The sequence below is a fragment of the Drosophila yakuba genome, chromosome 3R (assembly GCF_016746365.2).
Source record: "Drosophila yakuba strain Tai18E2 chromosome 3R, Prin_Dyak_Tai18E2_2.1, whole genome shotgun sequence".
NCBI classification, from domain to species: Eukaryota; Metazoa; Arthropoda; class Insecta; order Diptera; family Drosophilidae; genus Drosophila; species Drosophila yakuba.
In genome coordinates, this window is record NC_052530.2 from 22,594,772 (window position 1) to 22,616,859 (window position 22,088).

Consider the following 22,088-nt stretch of genomic DNA (forward strand, 5'->3'; position numbering starts at 1 on the left):
CATTTAGGTGCAGATAGAAATACAATATAGGACTTATGATTTAATCAACTTAACATAGGGGAGTACCCTTACTGGTATAAAAATATTAAAACTGTTGTAAAAGGTGTGACCAGCCTGCGTTTGTGACACACCACTGTTAGCTCGGCAAACTGTTAGCTTGTGGCTCCGCGCAAACGGTCACACCCTCATTTTGCACCGAAAATAATTGCAATTTGGTAAATAAACGCGACAATTGGAAACAAATCGGCCAGGAGCGGGCGAAACTGCAACCCTGGATTTGCGGAAGCAGCTATGGTTGGGAAAAACTTCAAGGCTCTAGCGCACTTCCACCGCCTGACCGAGTACATAGTTCAGTGCAAGCATTGCGACAAGACGTTGTCCTCCAAACACACATCCTCCAACTTGACGCGCCATTTAATCCGGAACCACAAGCTCCTGGCCCGCACGATTTTCGCCGGCGAGGAGGGTAAGATGCTGGCGGAGCTGAAGGACGAGCTGGAAGCATCCGCCTCAGAGGACCTAAGCATGGAGCTCACAGAGGGCGAGGGCGAGACCAAGTCTGCGGTGCGCGGCATCATGAGCGTGAAGCGGGAACAGGAGCAGATGGAGCGGCACAGCCAGGAGGAAATGCGCAACAAGGTCATTGGGAAGAACAACAAGCTTTGGGCCCACTTCATCCGCATCTCTGAATTCATGGCCAAATGCATGCATTGTGGCAAGACGCTTTCCTCGAAGCACTCCTCCTCCAATCTAATGCGCCACATCGTGCGTCGCCACACCAGCCTTGCCAAGACGCTAAACCACTCGCACCAGCACCTCATGACACCCAAAAAGGACTCCTACAGCAACCTAGAGCGTAGGCAGGCGGCTGATCCCCTGGAAAAAGTGAATTTTGACGATGTGGACAGCATCATCGAGAAGGTGGCCGATCACCTGGACGAAGAGGTTTGTCCGCGGGCCACTCCCTACCCACTTACTCTCTACATACTTTCGATCTCTGGTTTAAGGTCACTTCGATTTCGCTACAGGAACCCTTCTACGAGTACGTTGTGGACAACTCCGACTCCGTGGTGGTGGACAGGTGCGAGGAGCAGGAGCCAGCGGATATGCAGAACATGATTCCGCCGGACAGCGCCTCGTTGGCGGAGTCCACCACCCAGCTGGACGAGAAACTCAAGGCGGAAACGATATACTACAACGAGATGGCCGAGTTGGCCAGGGCCAAGCGCCGGCTCATTGATCTGCAGACCAAGAAGCTGCTCCTGGACATGAACGTGGTAGACAACTAGCCCACCGACGATTGGAACGGCTTGTATTTGTAGGTGGATAAGGCGGGCAATATGATAATTTACACTTAGGTTTGATTATACTTTTAACGACTTTATGATCTGTGCATTTACTGTGCGGGGGGAGGGCAAATGAAATGGAAAGTGAAGGTTTTTGCAACAACAGCGATGAATTACATGTTATGCTATGTCCTTTCTTTAATTTATAAATTTTTTTGTAAAAACTGCTAGCGTAAATACGTACATTTCAGCTCGTAAATAAACTTCTTTGTTACGCTTAGAGTTAGTAACAAACTGTACATCAGTTATGTGGTATTAATGAGTATTTGCAAGTTTTCGGTTTCCTAATCGCTGGAACTATTTACATGTTCAAGTGGGAGCACTGTACTTAAACGGCCCAAAATAACGGATATGTTTATTATCAGATTACAATAAGATGATTAACTCCAAGCTATGGTCACACTCTTCGATAACTTCCAATATCGAAGTAATTCTGAGCCCGATAGGTTTCGCTAATTATCGCAACAAAACAGGCTGAGTTTTGTTTACTTTTGCGAAGTTTCGTTCCGCATTGTAAAGCATGACAATATTAAGTTTTAAGCATGACTAGATATACACGCAAAGACCCAGGCTCTGCTTCAACTCCCTATTCCAGGGAGAACAGAAACATGAAACCGGCTTATGATGGTATGTATGTCAGGTATTTGATGCACCCCAATAACAAAATTGAGATCTCTTAGGTTCCCAGGGCTTGGAACGCTCATCCTGGGCGCATCGCAAAAATTGTGATAACTCACAGGAGTCAGTGAGTAGGGGAGGGCGCTATGAAACTGTTCAGCGAAGATCCCCAATTAGGAGCGTTCATCAGCAGCGTAAACGAAACGGATCATTGGACGCAAAAGAAAAGAATCTCAAACGGTCCAGAGGTGCGGATGAATCCCATATTTCGGATTGGAAGTATAAGGAGTTGATCCGGGACAACCTGTCAATGGCCTTGGTGGATGAACTCCACCCAGACGGCTGCTTGCTCTTCGAAAAGTGGGGGGAAATCGAGAGCAGGCTGGCGGACATGGTGGCGAATAGACTAACGGCTGTGCCGCAAGGACCCAACCCGCTGCTTGACTCGTCACTAGTTATATGGGGCCACCGGGTGATAAGGTGTGAGGACGGCTTCTCCAAGATCTTCCTAGAGGATTGCATTAAGTACTTAGCCGACGAATGGGATGGATTACGCATCAAGCTTGTTCACGCCAGCGAAATACCCAGTCCTAGTCAAGCGGACCGGGTTGAGCATACGGAGGAGACGGTTGAGAACTCGTTTGGCTGGACACTACCTCGAGGAGCTCAGTTGTCCGAAGCAGTGATCCGTGAGATCCAGATACGTTTGCAAAACAAGCGAAGAGGCCGTCAGCTGCGGTTCCTGATTAAGGATGGTCCAATAACCTGGAAAGTAAATATTGGTCGAGGATTACGAGTGCGCATAGCGTATAATATTCACGCAGAGGAGACGACGCGCATGGAGGAGACCAATGAGGTAGAAGTGGAACAACCAAAGGAGGCGGACAAACCAAAGAATATCAGGCAAACTAAGGTAACTTCTCAGGCGGAGGAGGTAACGCCATCTAATGTTGAACAACAGACCGAGGTAAACTCATTCGGCTGGATAGTACCTCGAGGAGCTCAGTTCTCCGACGCTGCGATCTTAGAAATAAAAAACGGATTTCTGCACAAGTCAAAAGGACAAGCGGCCCAGTTCCTGGTTAATGATGAGGGAAAATCTTGGAGTGTGTCCATCGGAAAAGACTTTCGAGTACGCATTACACAAGATGTACCTGTGCATACTGAGGTAAACAGGAAACAGACGGAGGCGAATGTGTCAGATTGGATAGTACCGCCAGGAGCTGAACTGTCTGAGGCTGTGATCCAGGAGATTCAGGCCCGTTTGCTGAATAGAACCAATAGGAATCGGTTCAAATTCCTGGTAAGGGACGGGCTTAAACGGTGGAGAGTATGCATTCGAGGAGGTCAGTTTGTGAGCCTCACCCCACAAATTCCCCCCCTGCAGGAAATGGATCCCTCGAACTCTACGGAGCTGGAGATCACGGATAAGTCGATGGAGATGGAGCCGATTGGAAATACGGAGCGCTCAGAGGATGCGGCTCATGCGAAGGACCCTAACCAGACGGAAAATGTGGAACAGGCGGATCAGTCCGCTTGGATCTTACCCCCCGGAGCTGAACTGTCCAACAAAGCGATTCTGCTCATTCAGGAGCGTATACAAAAATCGTCTCGCAAAGGTCGGTGCCGATTCTTGGTCAAGGATGGCGACAGCTTGTGGAGAGTCTTCCATGAGGAAAACCAACCAGTTCGCATCGTTCCACACAATTCGGACCTCAAAACCACGGGAGACAACAAGAAATATTAGCATTTAAAAGGTTAAGGGATTTGGAAAAACCGAAGATCAGATTCAGCTGTGTATTTACTGATTTAACTTTATTAAACATAGGAAAACGGATTTTTTGAAACCAATAAACAATTGAAGGAAAAAACTCGACTTCTTTTTTACGTCTCTCTATGGTTTGAGTCACCGCTGAGTTTCTATCATGAGTTTCAACCACTTGGAGTTACGGTTCTTTTTTAGGCATTTTCCCGCTGCGATGGTAAATACATTGTGGTTATTGTTTAGCTCTGGAAAACCAAGACGTATTAAGTGCCAAAATGTCCAGTAATTGGATAAAGAAGGAGCCCTCCTTTTACTATAGCGAAAATATAAAGGTTGAGCAACATGATGATGTGATTGTAGTCCATGACGATGGTAAGTCGCGTGTTTTCTGCCTTCTCGATGCTAACTGGTCCACTTCCTCCTTCAAGATCGGAACGACTCTCTCTGGCGGAGTCGTGTGAAATCCGAGCCCCCTGAAGAAAAGCCCAGCATCTCGTCAAAGATAATGAAAATGATAAAACAAAATGATAAAATCCTTGATGCCATAAAGGCGAAGGCCAGGGCCAGGAAAAAGCTAAGGAAGCAGGCGAAAGCGGCGAAAGCGGCGCTATCAACGGATCCTAGGAGTGCGGTTAAAAAGAAAAAGAAGCGTACGAAGCAAAAGCAGCAAAAGCAGCAGGCGCTTAAGAAGGCAAGTGCCCCCAAGGGTCCAGGTCCTTCTAATGCTGGCCAGCCCAATGGATCAATGAATGACAACCTGACGATGGCCCTGGTGGACGAACTCCACGAGGACGGCCGTCTGCTCAACGAAAAGTGGGAGGAGATCGAGACCAGACTGGCCCACATGGTGACTGACAGAGTCCTGGCCAAGCCAGGGGGTCCCGTCCCGTCCTTCGACTCATCCGAAGTGATCCGAGGCCACCGAGTGATTAGGTGCGTCGACGGCTTTTCAAAGATATTCCTAGAGGCATGCGTTGCCACCATAGGCGCCTCGTGGGATGGCCTGCGCATCAGGCTCGTCCATGTCAGCGACATTCCGTGGCGACCTCAAGCGCGCATCTGGTTGCCCCACGGTCAAACGGACCACAATCGCATCCTGACCTGCTTGAGAGCGCAGAACCTAGACGTAGACATGTCCGACTGGTCCATCCTGGGGGCGGAGGAAATTTGCAAGACGAGTCAGGCTTTCCTGCTCCTCATCAACCGCAGTTGTCTCCCGCAACTGGAAGCATTGGACTACAAGGTTCGCTACGGCATAAGAATGGCCAAAATTGAAGTTATTTTAAGCGAAACAGACGTGTTGCCAAAGGAGGAAGCGACGTGAAGACGTCGTGAAGAAAGATTTTCCGCACTCCAGTACAGTCCGCAATTTTTCTTAAGAAACATGAAATCCTCAGGCTTAAAGCCATGTTTATTAGCATACAGAAATATTTTTAAAAACAGTAATCTAATAAATGTATATATGATATTAGATTCCAAATTGTAGACTAAATTGTTTAAATTAAACTTTAATTTTAAGCTGTTTTTAAACTCAACATTCGAAGTGGGAATACCCCTAATCGTTTTGGGCGATGCTGACTTGCTAGCAGAGACCCCCACCACTCGGCCTGTCAACGTGCTTGGTAATTCTTCTCAACTTTGCTGTGGTCACACCGTTTCCACAGCATTTTATTTCATTTCGCTTCATCGGAAAAATCGAAAGAAAATCGCTGTAAAAAGGGCAACAATCTTGAAAGGAAGATGTCCAGCTTTTCGCCGAACCAACTGCGCCAGTGCGCCCGCTTCACCGGTACGCCCTGCACACCGGACAAGGAGCACCAGCTGCGGGAGCAGATCCACAGCGAGCTGGCGAAGATTAAGTACTGCGCCAATCCCACCTACGAGTGCAGCCTAATGCGCATCGAGGGCTACGAGTACTGCATCCGGCACGTACTGCGCGACCCGCGCTCCAACTACCGCCAGTGCTCGCACGTCTACTCGAACGGCAGGAAGTGCATCAACGCTGTGGCCAAGTACGACAACAAGAAGGAGCAGATCCTGACCACCCTATGCTTCGAGCACAACCGCCAGACGCAGCTGCAGAAGACGCACATGAATGTGGGCCGCATTCGCAGCCGCGTGGAGACCAACGAGACCTTGCTGCACAGTCTCTCATCGCACATCAATGTGGAGGACATAAAGCCGGAGGCTCCCAAGATCGAGCCCGATGATGATGAAATCGATGTGGTCTCACCACATGTGACTCCATTTGGTATGTTCTGGTAATTGTAACTCAAGCTCAAATCTAACTTTCCGGACTTTCAGTCACCCAAGATCACCGCAACTCCATTGGACATGTTGTGGAAAGCTCACGCAAGCGACGTCGAATTCTGGATTATGCTTCTGATAGTTCCAGCAACGATGCTGATCCACCCTGTCTAAGGAACACCGCTCAGGACATTGAGTTTAACGAATCTGACTATGAAAGCATCGATTCGGAAGATGATGATCCACTGAAGTAAGATTTTACTCATGTGGGTAATTGGGGTATAATTAAATTTGGCTCCATTCTTGCAGACACGCTGGCGTCTTCACGCGCGCAGAGGCAGTGAAGATTGCCGAAACAAAGTTGATCAAGCTTCAGGGACTTTATCGTGAGCAGGTTTCATATCTGCAGAACGTGCTGAAGCAGAGACGTCGCAAGTACTTGCACGACATACGACGCGAGCGAGAGCTATATTGTATGTATCAATTGCCCTTAAATTTGTCAAAAAATGTGTCTAATACCTTACTTTCAGGTAGCATTCACGACCAACTAAAGGACACTCCACACGAGCGAAAGCTGTACGAACAGCTCAAGGCGCTGAATAGCTATCATCGTCGACAGGGCGTGGAGGCAGTGCTCTACAAGAAACTGAAGGAGAAGCGCGCTCGCGACACCTTGTACGCATCCAAGTCGTCGAGCAACCCGAAGTGCGTCTTCACCGAAGGCGGCGTCAAGTGTGGGGAGCGAACACTGCCCTGCTGCAAGCACTGCCGCAAGCACATTCTGGAGGATAAGCGCCAGGTCCTGTTTCGGGCCTGCGGCGTGGAGCGGAGTGGGGTGGTCTGCCAGGAGCCGGTGGCTAGCATTCTCGAAGACTCCAGTTGCGTACTGCACCTGACAGTGGCGCCGGCTAAGCGCCAGTATATACAAAAGGTGCGTTGATCAAAAACTAACCCAACCCACGCCATAACCACCACACGTAACTGCTTAGATATACCAACTACCCACACCCACTCACTCATTGCCATAAGTTGTGTTGCACATGACTGCTGAAACTACAGTAAGCGAACTGTAAAACAGTTTGAACAAACAATACTGCGTAACTAGTATTTAGGCTTGATTTGTAGTAAAGCTAAGTATATCTAGAGAAACAAACACGAAACACATGTATATAAGTGCTAGTACTGTCTAAGTAAGCCTTTTGTGATCGACCCTGAATAAATTGCCGACCTCTCATCCCCCAGTTTTATGAAGTTCCAAGCACTCCGCCGGTAGAAAGTATTTTCGCAGCAGGCCGTGGTCTCGATAACTTTGTCGGCGAAGATCCACGGAATGAACCGCAGCCGGAGGGTGATGACCTTTTGGATTTTGCAAATGGTATATTCGATTTTGACCTTGACGCAGTTGACGATCTGGCAAACTCCTTCGACGACGATTACACCATGTTCCTGGACATGGACAGTGACCTGGGCTTAGCCATTGAAGATCGCGGTGCGGAGAGTGCTCCTGTAGACTTAGGCCTCGAGGAGGAAGGCGAGGGCGGGTCCAACGACTCAGTTGGTCCCGCTGAAAGTCAGACTCAAGACAATCTCATCGGAGGCAACTTAGAGTTAGAACAATCATCTATGCAAGACAGTAGCGAACTTAACTTTGACATCGACGAGTCGGAGAGCAATGTGAACGAAGTGTTGCGTTTGCTCGAGGGCATAGAACACATGCCCTGGTTCGATGCCCTCATGAACTAGTCATAATAGCATAGTAAACGTAATAACCCATCCTACTAACCACAATCCACCTGCTGGCCCAACGTATCAATCCTTTTCATGGCTGCCATTCACTTTATTTCACAGAAATGCGAGTCGGAGACCGAGGAAGAGGAGACGCAGTCCGCCAGCGTGAGTGCCGCCATAAAAAAGGAGAAGGAGGACCCCTCGGATAAGCTGTTCACGAGTCAAGCCCTCAACGTGACCACGGCTCATGGCGAAGACAACAAAGGCGGCGTGAAGCCCAGAGAGTCCGCCCAAAACAGAACTAGAACTACTTGTTAGGCCCCTCGTAGAGTAAATGTTTACTGTTGCAATCTTAGAAATCTAGATGTAAATCTCCAGCCCGAAAATGTCCATCGGTTTTGTACTCAGCCATTGTAGTTTTGGTGTTTTCGGGAACAAGGATCCCTTAATAAATAGGCACGCTTTAGTTTAAATCTATGAATTCACTTTATATTTATTTACATTTATTGGCTCTCCATAGTTTATACACTTTATATTAATGCACGCGCATTTATTCAACAATTCTTAGAGAAAACGCCTGCGTGTGGCAGTTTCGTAGATATATGGGAAATATGCACTCTGCGTTCGCTTAAAAGTAATGACTGTAATTATTTGATCTTATGCACAGTTAAATATATCAGTTATCAGTTCCTCCGTTCTGCATCTCCACTCAGATATTTACAGATTGCTTGTGCTATGATCATAGATTGATGGCAACCGCTCTCGTTGTTAAAATGCACTATTAAAATTACAAATTGGCAGCTAAATATATTAACAAAGTCTGTAATATGTTGAAACCAGAATAATCCTATTGTATTCCCTACAGTTCCGTTGTTGTCTCAACCTCCGACCTGTCCAAGTCGTTCAGATAGGAGAAGCCTATTTGGCCATAGTCCCTCTTGCCGAAGGAGACGTTCTCGTTTGTGGTGCTCAGGTGATTGTGATCGGAATTGGATCTGCGGGATAGAGGGTGTTAACATTGTGGCTATAAACTTGGAATTGCGTATGCTATATATACCTTTGGAACAGCGGATTGGTGATGGGCACCTCTCCGCCGTACAGGCGATTGTTGAGCTGGCCATTCCGACCCAGCGTGGCGTTCATCAGTTCCGCATTGCCATTGAGCAGACCCACGTCGCCGAAGGTGTTGCCCCGCCTGCCCATCGTGCTGTAGGCATTGTTCTTGGCATTGGCCATGTTGTTGGGCCCGGTTGGGTCGATGTTGTAGGCGCCGTTCTGGTAGTGATTGCTGTTCTGGTGCTTGATGCGGCCCAAAGTCAAGGTGCCCGAGAGTCCGCCGTTTGGCGGCGATCCCAGCGGATTGGCATTGTTGCGGGTGTTCATCTCCAGGGTTCTGTTGAACGTGTTCTGCCTGTTGTTGATGGCCAGATTGTTGTTCATGTTGGCATTGTTGAGATTCTTATGCCGGCGCAGAGTGGCAATCGTGGCCGTGGTGGCATCCGAGTGCGAGGGACTGGACTGGCCACCACCGTTGGTGTTCTCCTTGTGCGTTATATAGCTCACATTGTCCAGCGAGAAGGCGTGGTTCTTGGCACTGAAGTCCAACTGCAGATCGTCGTCCACATCCGGTGGCACTGCCATGGCGAGCATCTGGGTCTCGTACTCCTTCATGTTGGCTATGGTTTCGCTGGCACTCGAGGCCTGCTGGTTAACGATCACAGGATCGTAGCGTGGCGGATTAGTGGAGGAGTACTGGCGCATGCGCTGCTTAAAGTTCTTATATCTATAAAAAAAAGGGTATTGAAGTAAGTAAGTAGAACTATATAGAGGTTGTACTCTATGCTATCCACTTACTTTGACCACGAAATGCATATGTAAATGATGCCGATCGTGCCCAGGATGAGTATAACAAGTGATATGGCAATCAGGGTGAAGGGGAAGACTTCGTTGTCGATGGCTACGGCGGCTTTGACCTGAAAGTAACTTGAGTAAATAGATGTCCAAGGAAAATATACTAGAAATAGTAGCCCACCTTGTGCACGTGCTCCTTTCTTTCCAGGGGAAACGATATATTCTCGGCCGTGGCTCTTGGCAGGGCGATGTTCAGCTCGGATCGCGCAGCTGGCTCCAGCAAAGTGGTCTCCACAATGCTGTCCTTGCGGCTGACGAGCTGCTCCGTCTTGGGATCGATCAGGTAGAACCATATGTCCGTGGCAGCCGGATTCTCGATCACCGAGCCGTTCTTGGCCAAGTACTTCTGACTGCTCATACGCTCAATGCCGCTGACCAGTCCGGTCTTCTTGTCCAGCAGCTCCTCCAGCTCAGTGTAGTAGTTGCGTAGATCGCTGGGCGCTGCATTCGGGAAGGACAGTGCCATGCGATTGATGTCCGCCAGCTTATTGACCACTATCCTGGCCCTCGTGCGATGGGATCCCTGCTCCTGGCCATCGCTATCACGGGCCTCCACCAAAAACGTCAGTGGAAAGTCGCTTTCGGTCTTGAAATGCTTGGCAGTGCGCAGAACTCCCGTGTCTTCGGACATCATAAAGAAGCTGGTGGGCTAAAAACATCGATTGATAGGTTACCAAAAATAGCATTGGGTGGTAATGTAAGGTATAGAGTGCTCACCATGCTGACCCGGTTTTCATCGTCGTCGTAGAGAGTGTAGCGAACGGTGCCGAATTTCCCCGAATCCCGATCTGTGGCTCGCACCTGCAAAATGGTTGTGTCAACATCCATTTCCTCCGTCACCACCGTGTAGAAAGTGTCTTGTTGGCCGCGCAGCCTATTGAACTCGAACTCCGGCGCATTGTCGTTCTCATCCTGCACTATTATCTCCACGGTGGTGGTGTCCTTCAGCGGATTGACGAAGTAGCGATGCGATGTCAGCCGCAACTGGAGTGTGTACGAGGTCTTGTTCTCAAAGTCCAGCGGTTGGATGAGCAGCAAGTTACAGCCATGATCGGCGGAGCTGAGATTGAAGATGCCCCCCTCGTTGCCACTGACGAATTCACACCTGAAGGCCGGCGGCCCATCGGCGGATGTCTTTGAGTTCACTATCTGAATGAGCTTGAGGGTGCTATTGGCTTCCATTGACTCCGGCACACTGGTGGTGTAGCTGTCGTCGCTGAAGGCCAAGCCTATACTTTCACTGCTCATGCCCATTCCACTTTCCAACTTATTGTCCAATTTGATTTCATTGTTGCCGCTGGACAAAAGATGATGTACATCGACGCGCAGGGGCGCCACCGAGCTCAGTTGAGGTTCGCCCAGGTCATATGCCCGTATGTCCACCTGGTACTCCGTGTCCTCCTCTTTGCGCAGCTCATCTCTTATGCGCACTGCTCCGGTGTCCGGATCCACTTGGAAGTACTTGGGCGCCTTGCCACGTCCCACGATCTCATAGCGCACCACATTTCCCGGCGAAGTGCCATCGCCATCGATGGCGGGCAGCGTGGCTATAATGGTGCCTATGCCCTGGTCGTCATTGACGGTCACGGGATCGGGAACGGTTATGAACCTTGGGGGCAGATCGTTGCGATCCTCCACATCCACCACCAGTAGGATTGTGTCTCCTGGTCCATCGCCGTCGTTCTCGATGGTTCCGATGGTCAGCTGGTGTTGCTTCTGGCTCTCGTAGTCCAATCCCTTGATGGTCCGCACCTCTCCGCTTTTCTCCGCCACCTTGAAGAGCTCCGCGTTACCCTTCCGGAGCACGTAGGTGATCTCTGGCATGGAGTCGGGATCGAAGGCTTGCACCGTGGCCACCAGATAGTTTTCCTCGTTCTCCGGAATGTGAACGTCGATGCGGGCATCGCTGAACTTGGGCACTTCGTCCGGAAGGTCGAGCACCATTACCGTAACACTGGCAGTGCCCAGTCGCGCATCCGGAGCTCCATCCTTGGCGGTCACCACGAACTTGTACTCGTTCAGCTGCTCGTAGTCCAGTTGCTTGGCGGTTAGGATCTCGCCCGATGTGGCATTGATGGTGAACGGTATGTCGGTGGGTATGGAGTAGGTGATCTCAGCATTGATGCCCTCATCGGCATCGGTGGCGTGGACCACTCCCACGGAGGCCTGCGCTTTGCCCTCCTCCACTTGGAAGACGTACGGCAAGGTGGAGGCCTCGAACTCCGGATTCTTATCGTTGATGTCCGTCACCTTGATGTTGACGGTGGCGCTGCTGGAGAGACCGCCGGTATCCTCCGCCTTCAGGATCAGTTGGTAGCGCGTCAGACTCTCGCGATCCAGCTTTCGTATCACTATGATAACCCCACTCTCCTGACCGACGGCGAACTGGCGCAGATCATTGCCCGATATGATGGAGTAGACGACGGCATCGTTCTCGGGATCCTCGGCGTGTACCACTGTGACCGTGGAGTTGATCTCCGCTCCCTCGCTCACCTGCACCTCGTAGATGGGCTTCTGGAAGCGCGGTGGCTTCGTGTTCGGTCCCGGCGTCACGCTCACCTCAACGATCGCCTGGGAGGAGAGTCCTCCGATGTCAGTGGCCTGCACCGTGATGCTGTACTGCTCCCCGGCCAGCAGGCGACCCTGAGTCCTGATCTCGCCCGTCGTCTCGTTGATGGTGAACTTCTGGATGCCGTTGTTGGACACATGGTAGATGGAGTAGGTCACCACGGCATTGGGACCCTCGTCGTTGTCGCTGGCCGTCACCTGGGTGACCAGCCGGCTCTCGCTCTGATCCCCGGCTGTTATCGAAATGGGCGCCACCATTGCCAGCTTGGGCGCATTGTCGTTCACATCTCGCAGGTGAACTGTGAGACTTAGTGGAGCACTGGCCGCATTGGTTTTGGGTTCCCGGGCCACCACCTGAAACTTGAAACGTCCTGGCGCCGGTGGGTCGCGGTCGAGGTTGTCCTCGTTCACCACCAAGATGCCATCGCTGGTCACGTTGAAGGACGGTGTGGTCAGCTCGTAGATGTAGTCTGGCTTCGGATCGCTGTCACTGAGGTCGGCGTCTGTGGTCATGAACGATATCGGGTTACCGTGCGCGTCCAACACCCTGGTGCCAATGGGCGAGTTCTCGTCCACGTAGCCCTCCGCTTGGGAGGATGATATCACGGGCGGATTGGCGTCCACGGGCTTCACGAAGATTTCCAGCTTGGCCGTTGTGAAGCGCTGTGGACCCGGCGAAACCTCCTCCGCTTTCACTATGATGTCATACTTCTTCGCTGTGGATGTGTCCACAGCTTTCGTTTGCTTCAGCACTCCGGTGTTCTCATCGATCTGGAAGTAATCGGCGTAGTTGCCGGGCATGCCGCTGGCGAAGCTGTAGCGGATGGGCGAGTTTATGGTGTCCAGATCCACTGCCTGAATCCGCTCGGGCAGCACCGTCAGCACTCCTAGTAGGGATCCAGCTGGCACGGATGCGGAGTACTCCGGATTTATGCAGGCGCCGTCGAGGGAAACGCATCCGCTGTAGATGAACGATGGGTCCAAGTCATTGGAGTCGGCTACATTGACTGTCAACGTTGTGGTCGAGGAAAGGCGATCCGCCGTATTCCGAGCTCGATCCTGAAAAAAAAAACACATACGAGTAATTCATTACAAATGGAGCAAATGGTCGTTCCCCTTCTATTGAATCTCTAATTTCGGAGTGAAAGGTACTGGGAGCCATATGAAATGGCAACGACTGAAAGCCGGTAAAAGTAAGCACTTAATTGAGGTCTTTCTTCGCCAACTTTAATTGTTATAATGCCCAAGAAAGACAGCCTAATTAGGCCTTTGTTATATTTAAATTATTAGGGCTTCACTTACCGACGCCACAATGGTAAGATAGTAGGTTTGGATCTTCTCAAAGTCCAATGTCTTGGCCACCGTAACCTGAGGATAGGAGAAGCTGTAAAATATCTGATCCAGTCAGATGAGGATTGTGTTGGGACTCACTTGACCCTGGTGGGGAAAGGATATGGCGAAGGTGCCGTACCCATCCGCACTGTACTTCTCCACATCGGTGGAGTTGGGACTGCCCTCGGCGATGAAGTACTCGACCAGCCCATTAACACCTGCGTCCTTGTCCAGCGCCTGAATGTTCCGGAAAATGGTGGTTCCCACCGGAGTGCTCTGTGAAATAGGAATGAAGAAGAAGTGTTATAGTCATAAGCTTGGCCCATTGGAATGCCAGTTAATTCGACATGGGAAGCAGCGGGTGGCATTTGCTTGGAGAGAGGTATCCATCGCGCCCAAGAACCGAAAGTGTTTCCTGCCCCATTAATACTCGCAAGTGAGTAAGTGGTTTCTGGTTCAGCATGATGCAGTGGCGCAGTGGTGCTCCCGCGTGCTGAATTCCTAACGCTTCCCATGGAACCCAACTGGGAGCCAACGGAAACTGGCGGATCATTATTTCACTCGCATTGTTTTTGGAGTCAAGTGGCTGCAGTGGATCTTCACAAAAGCCTGCTGGGCTGTTATATAACGGTGGCCGAAGTTAAGGAGCAAGTTTGCCACTTGAAGAACGAGATGGAGATGGAGCTGGAGCTGGAGCTTGAGCTGAAGCTGTGGAGTTTGCGTTGTGCCCACTCCACAGCTGGCGATTTAGTACCCAGAATTGGCAGACATTGTTCATCTGCTGAACTTTGCGATTTGTTTTCGGTTTTTCCGCTAAATGGCATGCACGCTTAGCTCATCTTTTTCGCTTTTCATAATTTTGTAGTTTCTTAGTTTCGGCATAGCCCAGAGCTGCACAAATTCCCATGACTGTGGCCATTGATGCTGCCCCACACACAGATGCCATATACCAGATACTCACTGAGGAGGTATAATTTATCTCGGTTCTTGTAATTATTTGCTAGAGCGACGGCGGGGGAATATGCGATGCTGTTGTCTTGTCCTCGCCTTCGCCGGCTGGACAACGGACGCAGTCCCTCGGGAGTGTTCGCCTAAGCCGGCAAGTGCATACCAATTATATTCCAGTTTGACTGGCAGATCGCCTTATAAAGGGACCTGCATCCCGATCTATACTACAATGTAGTGCAGGTAGCCCTCGCTTTTGTTTATTCCGCACCAGGCTTCCTAAACTTCAAGGCTCCAGCTCCAACTTCAGCTCCAACTCCAGCTCCACATTGTTAAATAAATTTCGTATGGGCGAAGCTTCTGATTGCGAATTCCATTGAACGATTTATATTCAGCCGTGTTGCATTGTATTGGCTTGTAATTTTATGAGGGGTTCTTTCAAGGTTGCATATATATAGTTATATATATATAGATCCTATGATTTTCATTTTCATTTTAAAATGGCCTCACATGGTGCGAGGAAAGTGATTGCGGCTTAGAATTTCTTAATAAACTAATCTGCTGGTGATGATTTCTATTTTCAATCAGCTGCAATTTCCAACTCTGCAATTGCTCATCGTTCTTGTGAAATCCAACACTTTAACTGATTATTCTACGGTTTTTATGGCCTAATAGGTGTGTGGCTACTTATGTGAGGTTTCTCCCATCGTACAAGACTACAGTAATGATCTTGCAGGGGTTCCTATGTACCATTCTCTATATAGCACGTTTCCGCTTTGTCTTTTGTCTTTTTGCTGTTTGCTGTTTGTTGGTTGCCAACTTAGCTGCTTTCTAATATGTCAACAGTTCTGTAATTGAGCGTTATTAGTCTAAATACGTGATTAAGAGCCGGCAGGCAGTTCAATTGCAACTTCTGCCGCCGATCTCAAGAACCCCTCGGTGGATTCTGTTGCTGGGGATGCTGTGCCACTGTTGAAACTGGGAAAACTAGGCAAACTGTGCAAGTTGTGCTAACTGGGGATACTTGGATGCTTGGGTACTTGGATACCTGGATACTGGGCATCCGACATGCTATTGTGTTGCCGAAGCGCTGAAAACATGTTCACTACCACTTCATTAGTGTTCAGTATGTAGTTGCTGCTGTCGCGTCGGGAAGACTATGCACATTCACCTGACTCATGCACTGGAATAAACTGCAGATCCTGATAGCAGCTAAATAACTACATAGGGATATATGTATATCACTGCAAGACGCTGGCAGCTAATACAGATCACTTATAACACTTGAAAAGCTACTACAAGAACTGCAAGAATCCTAAAGATGTTAACTAATTTAATATGAGAACTTAGCCCCGATTTGCCGCAGTGCACTTGTGACTTCCTCCAGCGTGACAGTCCGTTTGGCACCCGGTTTCGGAGGAGCCAGCGGCACTACGGCGAGAAATGCGGGCAACTTTGGGGCGACGAAATGCTGATCGTGCGCACGCTGGAAAATGTCCACTTTCCACTTGGTGGAGTTGGTGTACTTGGTGTAGTTGGTGTACTTGGTGCACTGCAGCACCATTTACTCACCTCGGGAACGGTGACCTCGTAGGGCGTGTTCATGAAGCGCGGCGCATTGTCGTTTATGTCCGACACCCGAACAATAATGGGAATGGTGCGCTTCTTGCTCGTCGACCTGGTGGTGCAGGAGACCTGGAACGAGGCGGGCAGACATGGTTCGTGGATACCTGGCGATGGAAAGTGCAACCGTAATGTGTTGTACCTGGAAGACGATGTGGCTGAGGTTCTCCTCGTCGCGATCCAGGGGCTGCAGCAGCTGCAGCCTCTTGCCGTTCAGCTGGAAGATTGGCTGGCCTTTGGGGAAGACCAGATTCAGGGCGATCTCCGTCTCCGGATCGCCAAAGATTGGCAGCTCTGGCGGCGTGGTCGGCTGTCCGATGACTGCGGAAAACGCATAAATAATAAAGTTGAAGTTGGAAGCCGGGAGATCTAATAAACAAAGCTGGGTTATGGGTACAAGTAGCGCCAAAGCGGCAAAACGTATTGACAGGAAAACGCGAAAACCGAGAAAATCGAGAAAAACTGCAGACAGCAGCCTTTCTCTTTGCATTTGGGGTCAAGTTGCAGCGATCACTTGCGATGTGCACATAAGTGTTCATATGTACAAAAGCGTGTGCACATATGTACAAGTGTACATATATAAAAGTGCATATTTGTGGGCATCATAAATGCACGAGAAAGTCTTCCAATTGGAAGCTCTTGTTATTTAGCGACTCTTGTGAGAGCCAAGTTGCATAAGGAATCATAGCTGCCGTATTTTATGATACCTATTAGTCGTATGTAATTTACTTGTAGTGCATCTCTAGGAGTCAGGAGATATCCCACTTCCTCACATTAGCAGCATGTACTACACGTCGTATGAGCAATATTTTAATGGCAGTTCTTGACCCCACATTCCCGCGGCTGCCAGAGCTAATTAGACAAAAAAAACCAATTAAGGTACTTAGAGGTGCACCTCAGCGGCATGTAAATTACACAATGTATCCACGAAGTACACATCATTTCTCTGACCGACGTGCTTTTCGTTCTTGGATGCGATGTGATGTGATGGGCTGGCTGCCTATGCGCCTGAACACGTCTAAAATTATAATTACGGTGCTGCAGCTTTCGTGCTTTTGGTCTATGATCTTGAAGTCGAGGTTTTGTGTGAAGAGCATATGGCCATTCATGTTTTAGCATCCACGTAATAGATTTAACGCCGCCGTTGTCTTAAAACTCATATTTCCAGTTTAAGGCCATGTTAAATGGCTTAAATGGGTTTGGCTAGTCGATAAGACGGCCATATACATTGTATTTCTATATAATCCAGTATAGTAGAAGTGTACTTACATGACTCCCGACTCTCCTCGATGTCCAGGATGATGTTCGTCTGCCCCGTTTCCACTTCGCACATTTGCGACTTGCCCAAAACCGCCGAGCAGAGCAGGATTAGCAGCCCAAAGAAGCCCAGTCCCTGCTGGGGAGTGAGGTTCCTCGCCGCCATGGCCATGTTATCTGCAAAATAAGAGTAAACAAATACGTTTCTTGTAACTCATGCATACATCTATCTGTGCCCAAGTCGCCGATTTAAATAGTACTTTTTGGCCTACGCCAGTGGAGCCCACACAGTGAATCTGAATAGTCGCGAGTGCAGCTCGAAAAATGCCCTCTGCTCTGACTGCTGACTGCTTTTGTATGCAAAGACGGCTTCTCATGCCTTAAATGGTGTGATATCAATATGCAATAAACAATTTAGCCAACTTGGCGTTGTCCGAATATACACATCGTATTGTATATGTAGTACATTCGCGTATATGGGCTGTGGACTTGTGGAAATCCAAGATGCCCAGTTTCGAAGCTCCAATAAATACCAAGTTGGTGTCGAAACTGTTGGCCAAATTGAAAATAGCTTCGCAGTTCCGTTCGAGCCGATCAAAACTACTTGCAAACCACTTGGTGCAATATTGACAGAGAGAAGTTCATAACGGTGGGCTCATAAATTGGCTAATAAAGTGGCAAGCCAGCCTGCGCAGTACCTTGCGATCAGGTGCACATTCTGCCCATTTTTACAATTTTTACCATTTCTGCCATTTTTACCCATTTCACTTATTCTTACCCATTTTATCCATTTTGCCCACCTCATCTCATCGAGCGCCTAAATGGCCAACTCGCCAACTGGCCGATCAACTTTTGCGGCTGCAACTGCGGCTGGCAAACAGTTAGAACCTAGAGCTTGGTAGCTGGCAGTTGGGAGTTGGTAACTGGGAGTTGGCCGTCCTATGCTGCGGCTTCTATCTCTAGGTTGCTGCTCACTGGCCGCAGATCGGCGCACATCCGCTGGCTTTCTGACTTTCTGGCTTTCTGACTTTCTGGCTCTCTGGCTTTCTGCTCCATCTGCAATCTCCATTGAAGACTCGTTGGCACCAGGAGCCACTTGCAGCGTATCCGTTACTCGGATCGTTTGTTTAATGAAACGGATCGGAGCTAATCTTCTGGCTTTCCCGCTCTTTCAACCACCATTAGACCATTAGATATTGCCAACCATAGGACCCAGGTTCCCAGGTTGGGCTAGTTAACCAAATAACTCATAAAGTAGGGAAATGAATTCTCTAATAAACGCTCTAATGAACAAAGCGATATTAAAACATTGTATAGCACTAATTTGAGCTTCTAAGCTGATTGGATCTGCATTGATCAGATTAACACATGGCTGTTTTGGCCATAAGTAATTAGCCAATTACAACCATTGTCTTCGATGGCCAAATGCAATTGGATTTACGCAATTAGCCCGCACATAGCCAAATAAACCAATCAAAATGCCCATTATTTCGCAACGATTTATTTAATTTCGCCAAAGTGTGCTGCAATCTCGAATGGAATCAAACTTGTCTGCAAAACGCAACTGCTGCTGAAATTATCTCCGAAATCATAAAAGCCCCGATCGCCCATTGCGTAACTTAGCTCACAAGTGCGAGATATCACATTGTATTGATATGGGGGCTTAAATGTTCGATCGTGCCGTTCCTGCTTCCATTTGCGAGGAAATCGAGAAAATCGGGAAAATTTGGAAAATCGCACAGCTCGCGAAAAGCGCTGCAAGTCCTCCGCTTTCACTGAACGTATACAAAATGCCATTTTCCATTTCCCCCGCATAAACAAAGCCCGCGATATCGCGAAGCTGCAGGAGATCGGAGGAGCAGGAGGAGATTGGAGGAGCAGGAGGAGATTGGAGGAGCTGGAGAAGCAGGAGGAGCACGAGGAGGAGCTCGGCGGTGGCCACAGAAAGTCAGTTGCTGATTATGTTCAACCGGAAACTTATAGAAAAAGCCGAATGTGCCAAACTGGTTTGCAAAATAAACGAAAGCCGAGCTATCGCAGTGCTTTGAATGCCTGTGTTGTATGCTGTGTGTTGTGTGTTGTATGCTGTGTGTGTTGTGTGTTGTATGTGTGTTGTATACACTGTGTGCTGGGTGCAGATTCGATATGCGGCAAACCTGTTGCTTATTGATGCTGTTTTTGCCAACATTTTCTAGTTTTGAATGTGGTACAATACGTAGCGAACTTAAATCTCAAATCTGCTGGAATGCGAACGATGGTTGCCACACAAATCTTAAATAAACAAGAAAGGAACGCCAGCGTTTTGGGCACCAAATCGCTGCATACTCTGGTCCACCTGGGCACTTGGTTCCCCTGGCTCACCTGGATCACCTGGATCCCCTGGATCGGATCACATGTATGCACCAACGTTCTGTCAGCTCCAACTGCGATTGTTATGCTAATTCGGTGAGTGTTTTATTGTATTTTAATTTTATTGGACAGCGGACGCGCTCTTGGCCATACAAAGTATTGCTCTTCACGGATCCGTGAGATGTTTCATAATATACGGCATTTTATCAGCATATAAAGTATCTCAATCTGAGCGATTCATTTTGGGTTTCTATATGTTTATGACTTCCATGGGAGTGAATTGTTAATAGTTATTTCTTTTTATACTCTTTGAATTGTATATAGCAATGTCTTCTTATACTCTTTGAATTGTATATAGCACTGTCTTCTTATACTTTTTGAATTGTATATAGTTATGTCTTCTTATACCCTTCGAATTGTGTATGGTTATGTTTTCTTATATCTTTGAATTGTGTATAATCATTTCTTCCTAAACTCTTTGAATTGTATATAGTTATATCTTCTTATAACCTTTCAATTTTATATAGCAATGTCTTCTTATACCCTTTGCAAAATGGCCATGTGTTGAGTTTAATGACTCAAAGTGCTTTCCACATTCTAATTCTAATCGTTCTAATGAACTCGACAAGTATCTTACAGCCAATTTGTTCGCAATCATTTTTCTTGATGATTAACTTAAGTGATTTGCCTTTTTTCGAGAAACGAAACTAACGAAATTCAAGCAATTGCTGAGTAACACAAATAATCCATTAGAATGATTGTCTTAAATGGCCAGCGTTTTAATAGCCAAAGTGAATAAACTGCACTTACAAATATTTAAATGAAATCTCTGTATTAAAGACATTGAGCTGCAAATTCTTGGGCGACAATGAAATTAATCGACCTGACTTTCCGCTTTAAAATAAAAAAACGGTTAGGTGATTATGTTTTCTTCTTTATAAATGGCTTCTGGCCATTTAGCCAAATGAAGATTAATCTCTGGAGCCTGGAGCCAAGAACATTATTCAATCTTTGTCTTCTGGACTTCTCGCTTATGGCTGGATGCTGAATAACTTAATAATAGTACGCTCTGCACTTACCGTTCGGTGTAAAGATGTAATATTAAAATAGCTCAAAGTACTGCAGCTGAGTATCCAACGTGAAAAATGCAGTCACACGCCGTTAACAAAGGTGATTCTTGGTCCTCAATTACATTTCGGATTTAAACCATTCAATATGTGTTGTATCTGCGCATAAAAAACGGGATAAAACTCGATAAAAAACACTCGCGACACAGATTTCAAAGATTTTTACTTATTTTATGCATTGCTTTGTCATAAAACCCGTATGGAATTGGTTTTTGAAACTGATGACCAGCGTACAGTTTTGTGAGTGAGTTTTGATGGCGTTTGCTTCGTGTTTTCCGCACTAGATTGAATTTGAATTGCGTTTTCGAGGTTGCCCTCTTGGATTAATTAAAAGGCATAATAATTCGCGAAAAGCTGGCCAACAAAGCGGCGCGTGGGAGTTTGGTAGCAATAAAGTATCATGTAGTAAAAGTAGCATGGCAAGTCGATGACTATCTGTGTTTGCCTGTACAGTGAACACGACTGTGTAAGTTTTCTTACACAAATCTCGACATACGTGACCTCATTTGCCGATCTGACAAAAAACGTTTTTTGCCTGTTTTATTGGCTGTTTTTTTTTTTTGACTGTTTCTTGGCAAATGCCGCCGAAATCCCAATCGTGTTGTGTGTTTTCTACATGAAGATTAATACTGCGATCACGTTCACATTCCACATTAGTGTTCGTTCTATCCCTTATTTCTCCGCAAAAATGATGAGTTTTGTTTGTTTTTTCACTGCGAATGCTGCACTCTGTGAGTTGGGTAAACAAAAAAATTGGCAAGAGAAAGTCTTGCTTTCGGGGTTAAAGTTGTGTAGGTACAATTTTCAGATTTAATGATGGTTGCCCCGCAGATGGGCGCTTTGTTTGCCACTCGAGGCTTCTTTGTTATTCAAACGGGGAGATCATTTCACTGGCAGGGAGATTCGAATTCGAGATATAGTCACAACTATATATGTACGATATATGCGTGGTATGCCCTTTTCAGGCTTCTGTATCTTCAAGTTGTCTTGGCTCCACACACATCACACACCACACACACCACATACAGCACACATCTCACACGTCGCCACAAACGGACCATTCTGAACTTTACACATTTTCTCGAGAGATAACTCTTAAAAAATTAGCTCTTGGGCATATTCATACCAGCTAGAAAACCGGTATCGCGCCAGCCACCTTATAGCGCTGCGTTTGGGGCACACACTCGTGGTACACTGCGCGAAAGTACGTGGTGTCGGCTCTGCGGTCGGTTCGGAACTGTTTCGCTTTACCTGTCTCGTCTCTCGCGGCAG

General features: G+C 47.9%; 5 protein-coding genes across 7 annotated transcripts; 4 read left to right on the forward strand and 1 right to left on the reverse strand.

Moving 5' to 3' along the window:
• Positions 1 to 148: 148 nt before the first annotated feature.
• Positions 149 to 1,384, forward strand: LOC6537987. Of its 2 annotated transcripts, none has more exons than XM_002098486.4 (2): positions 149 to 945; positions 1,008 to 1,384. In XM_002098486.4, the coding sequence occupies exons 1-2, from the start codon at positions 292 to 294 to the stop codon at positions 1,287 to 1,289; spliced, it is 936 nt and encodes a 311-aa protein (XP_002098522.1). In that variant the 5' UTR covers positions 149 to 291; the 3' UTR covers positions 1,290 to 1,384. The 2 variants fall into 2 exon arrangements, with proteins under 2 accessions (XP_002098522.1, XP_015048598.1); XM_015193112.3 differs by having other exon boundaries at positions 1,029 to 1,384.
• A 396-nt stretch (positions 1,385 to 1,780) lies between these two features.
• Positions 1,781 to 3,840, forward strand: LOC6537988. Its single transcript, XM_015193113.3, has 2 exons — positions 1,781 to 1,973; positions 2,027 to 3,840. Exons 1-2 carry the CDS (start codon positions 1,889 to 1,891, stop codon positions 3,709 to 3,711), a joined length of 1,770 nt encoding a protein of 589 aa, XP_015048599.1. The 5' UTR covers positions 1,781 to 1,888; the 3' UTR covers positions 3,712 to 3,840.
• An 83-nt stretch (positions 3,841 to 3,923) lies between these two features.
• LOC6537989 lies at positions 3,924 to 5,214 on the forward strand. Its single transcript, XM_002098488.3, has 2 exons — positions 3,924 to 4,101; positions 4,158 to 5,214. The coding sequence occupies exons 1-2, from the start codon at positions 4,005 to 4,007 to the stop codon at positions 5,051 to 5,053; spliced, it is 993 nt and encodes a 330-aa protein (XP_002098524.1). The 5' UTR covers positions 3,924 to 4,004; the 3' UTR covers positions 5,054 to 5,214.
• A 156-nt stretch (positions 5,215 to 5,370) lies between these two features.
• Positions 5,371 to 8,181, forward strand: LOC6537990 (KAT8 regulatory NSL complex subunit 2). 2 transcript variants are annotated; one of them, XM_002098489.3, is made up of 6 exons: positions 5,371 to 5,980; positions 6,034 to 6,226; positions 6,286 to 6,449; positions 6,507 to 6,907; positions 7,219 to 7,738; positions 7,825 to 7,906. In XM_002098489.3, the coding sequence occupies exons 1-5, from the start codon at positions 5,470 to 5,472 to the stop codon at positions 7,717 to 7,719; spliced, it is 1,770 nt and encodes a 589-aa protein (XP_002098525.2). In that variant the 5' UTR covers positions 5,371 to 5,469; the 3' UTR covers positions 7,720 to 7,738; positions 7,825 to 7,906. The 2 variants fall into 2 exon arrangements, with proteins under 2 accessions (XP_002098525.2, XP_015048600.1); XM_015193114.2 differs by lacking the exon at positions 7,219 to 7,738 and having other exon boundaries at positions 5,376 to 5,980; positions 7,825 to 8,181.
• On the reverse strand, positions 8,167 to 22,071 carry LOC6537991 (cadherin-99C). The gene is made up of 12 exons (XM_002098490.3): positions 21,943 to 22,071; positions 20,769 to 20,915; positions 17,353 to 17,517; positions 16,226 to 16,404; positions 16,033 to 16,155; positions 13,615 to 13,791; positions 13,486 to 13,551; positions 10,333 to 13,242; positions 9,737 to 10,264; positions 9,559 to 9,677; positions 8,762 to 9,487; positions 8,167 to 8,699 (listed from the first exon to the last, which is right to left on the reverse strand). The coding sequence occupies exons 3-12, from the start codon at positions 17,510 to 17,512 to the stop codon at positions 8,564 to 8,566; spliced, it is 5,124 nt and encodes a 1,707-aa protein (XP_002098526.2). The 5' UTR covers positions 17,513 to 17,517; positions 20,769 to 20,915; positions 21,943 to 22,071; the 3' UTR covers positions 8,167 to 8,563.
• Between the last annotated feature and the right edge of the window lie 17 nt (positions 22,072 to 22,088).

What these genes read in the sequence shown, in the direction of transcription:
- LOC6537991 (XM_002098490.3), bottom strand. Translation starts at nt 17,512, where the DNA reads ATGGCCATGGCGGCGAGGAACCTCACTCCCCAGCAGGGACTGGGCTTC. An exon ending in TCAGCCACATCGTCTTCCAG is followed by an intron (nt 16,156 to 16,225) that starts GTACAACACATT and finishes GCCTCGTTCCAG; the next exon opens with GTCTCCTGCACCACCAGGTC. An exon ending in ACCAATCCGCTGTTCCAAAG is followed by an intron (nt 8,700 to 8,761) that starts GTATATATAGCA and finishes TCTATCCCGCAG; the next exon opens with ATCCAATTCCGATCACAATC.
- LOC6537987 (XM_002098486.4), top strand. Translation starts at nt 292, where the DNA reads ATGGTTGGGAAAAACTTCAAGGCTCTAGCGCACTTCCACCGCCTGACC. An exon ending in CCGATCACCTGGACGAAGAG is followed by an intron (nt 946 to 1,007) that starts GTTTGTCCGCGG and finishes CTCTGGTTTAAG; the next exon opens with GTCACTTCGATTTCGCTACA.
- LOC6537990 (XM_002098489.3), top strand. Translation starts at nt 5,470, where the DNA reads ATGTCCAGCTTTTCGCCGAACCAACTGCGCCAGTGCGCCCGCTTCACC. An exon ending in ACCACATGTGACTCCATTTG is followed by an intron (nt 5,981 to 6,033) that starts GTATGTTCTGGT and finishes CCGGACTTTCAG; the next exon opens with TCACCCAAGATCACCGCAAC. An exon ending in GAAGATGATGATCCACTGAA is followed by an intron (nt 6,227 to 6,285) that starts GTAAGATTTTAC and finishes CCATTCTTGCAG; the next exon opens with ACACGCTGGCGTCTTCACGC.
- LOC6537989 (XM_002098488.3), top strand. Translation starts at nt 4,005, where the DNA reads ATGTCCAGTAATTGGATAAAGAAGGAGCCCTCCTTTTACTATAGCGAA. An exon ending in GATTGTAGTCCATGACGATG is followed by an intron (nt 4,102 to 4,157) that starts GTAAGTCGCGTG and finishes TCCTCCTTCAAG; the next exon opens with ATCGGAACGACTCTCTCTGG.
- LOC6537988 (XM_015193113.3), top strand. Translation starts at nt 1,889, where the DNA reads ATGACTAGATATACACGCAAAGACCCAGGCTCTGCTTCAACTCCCTAT. An exon ending in CATGAAACCGGCTTATGATG is followed by an intron (nt 1,974 to 2,026) that starts GTATGTATGTCA and finishes GAGATCTCTTAG; the next exon opens with GTTCCCAGGGCTTGGAACGC.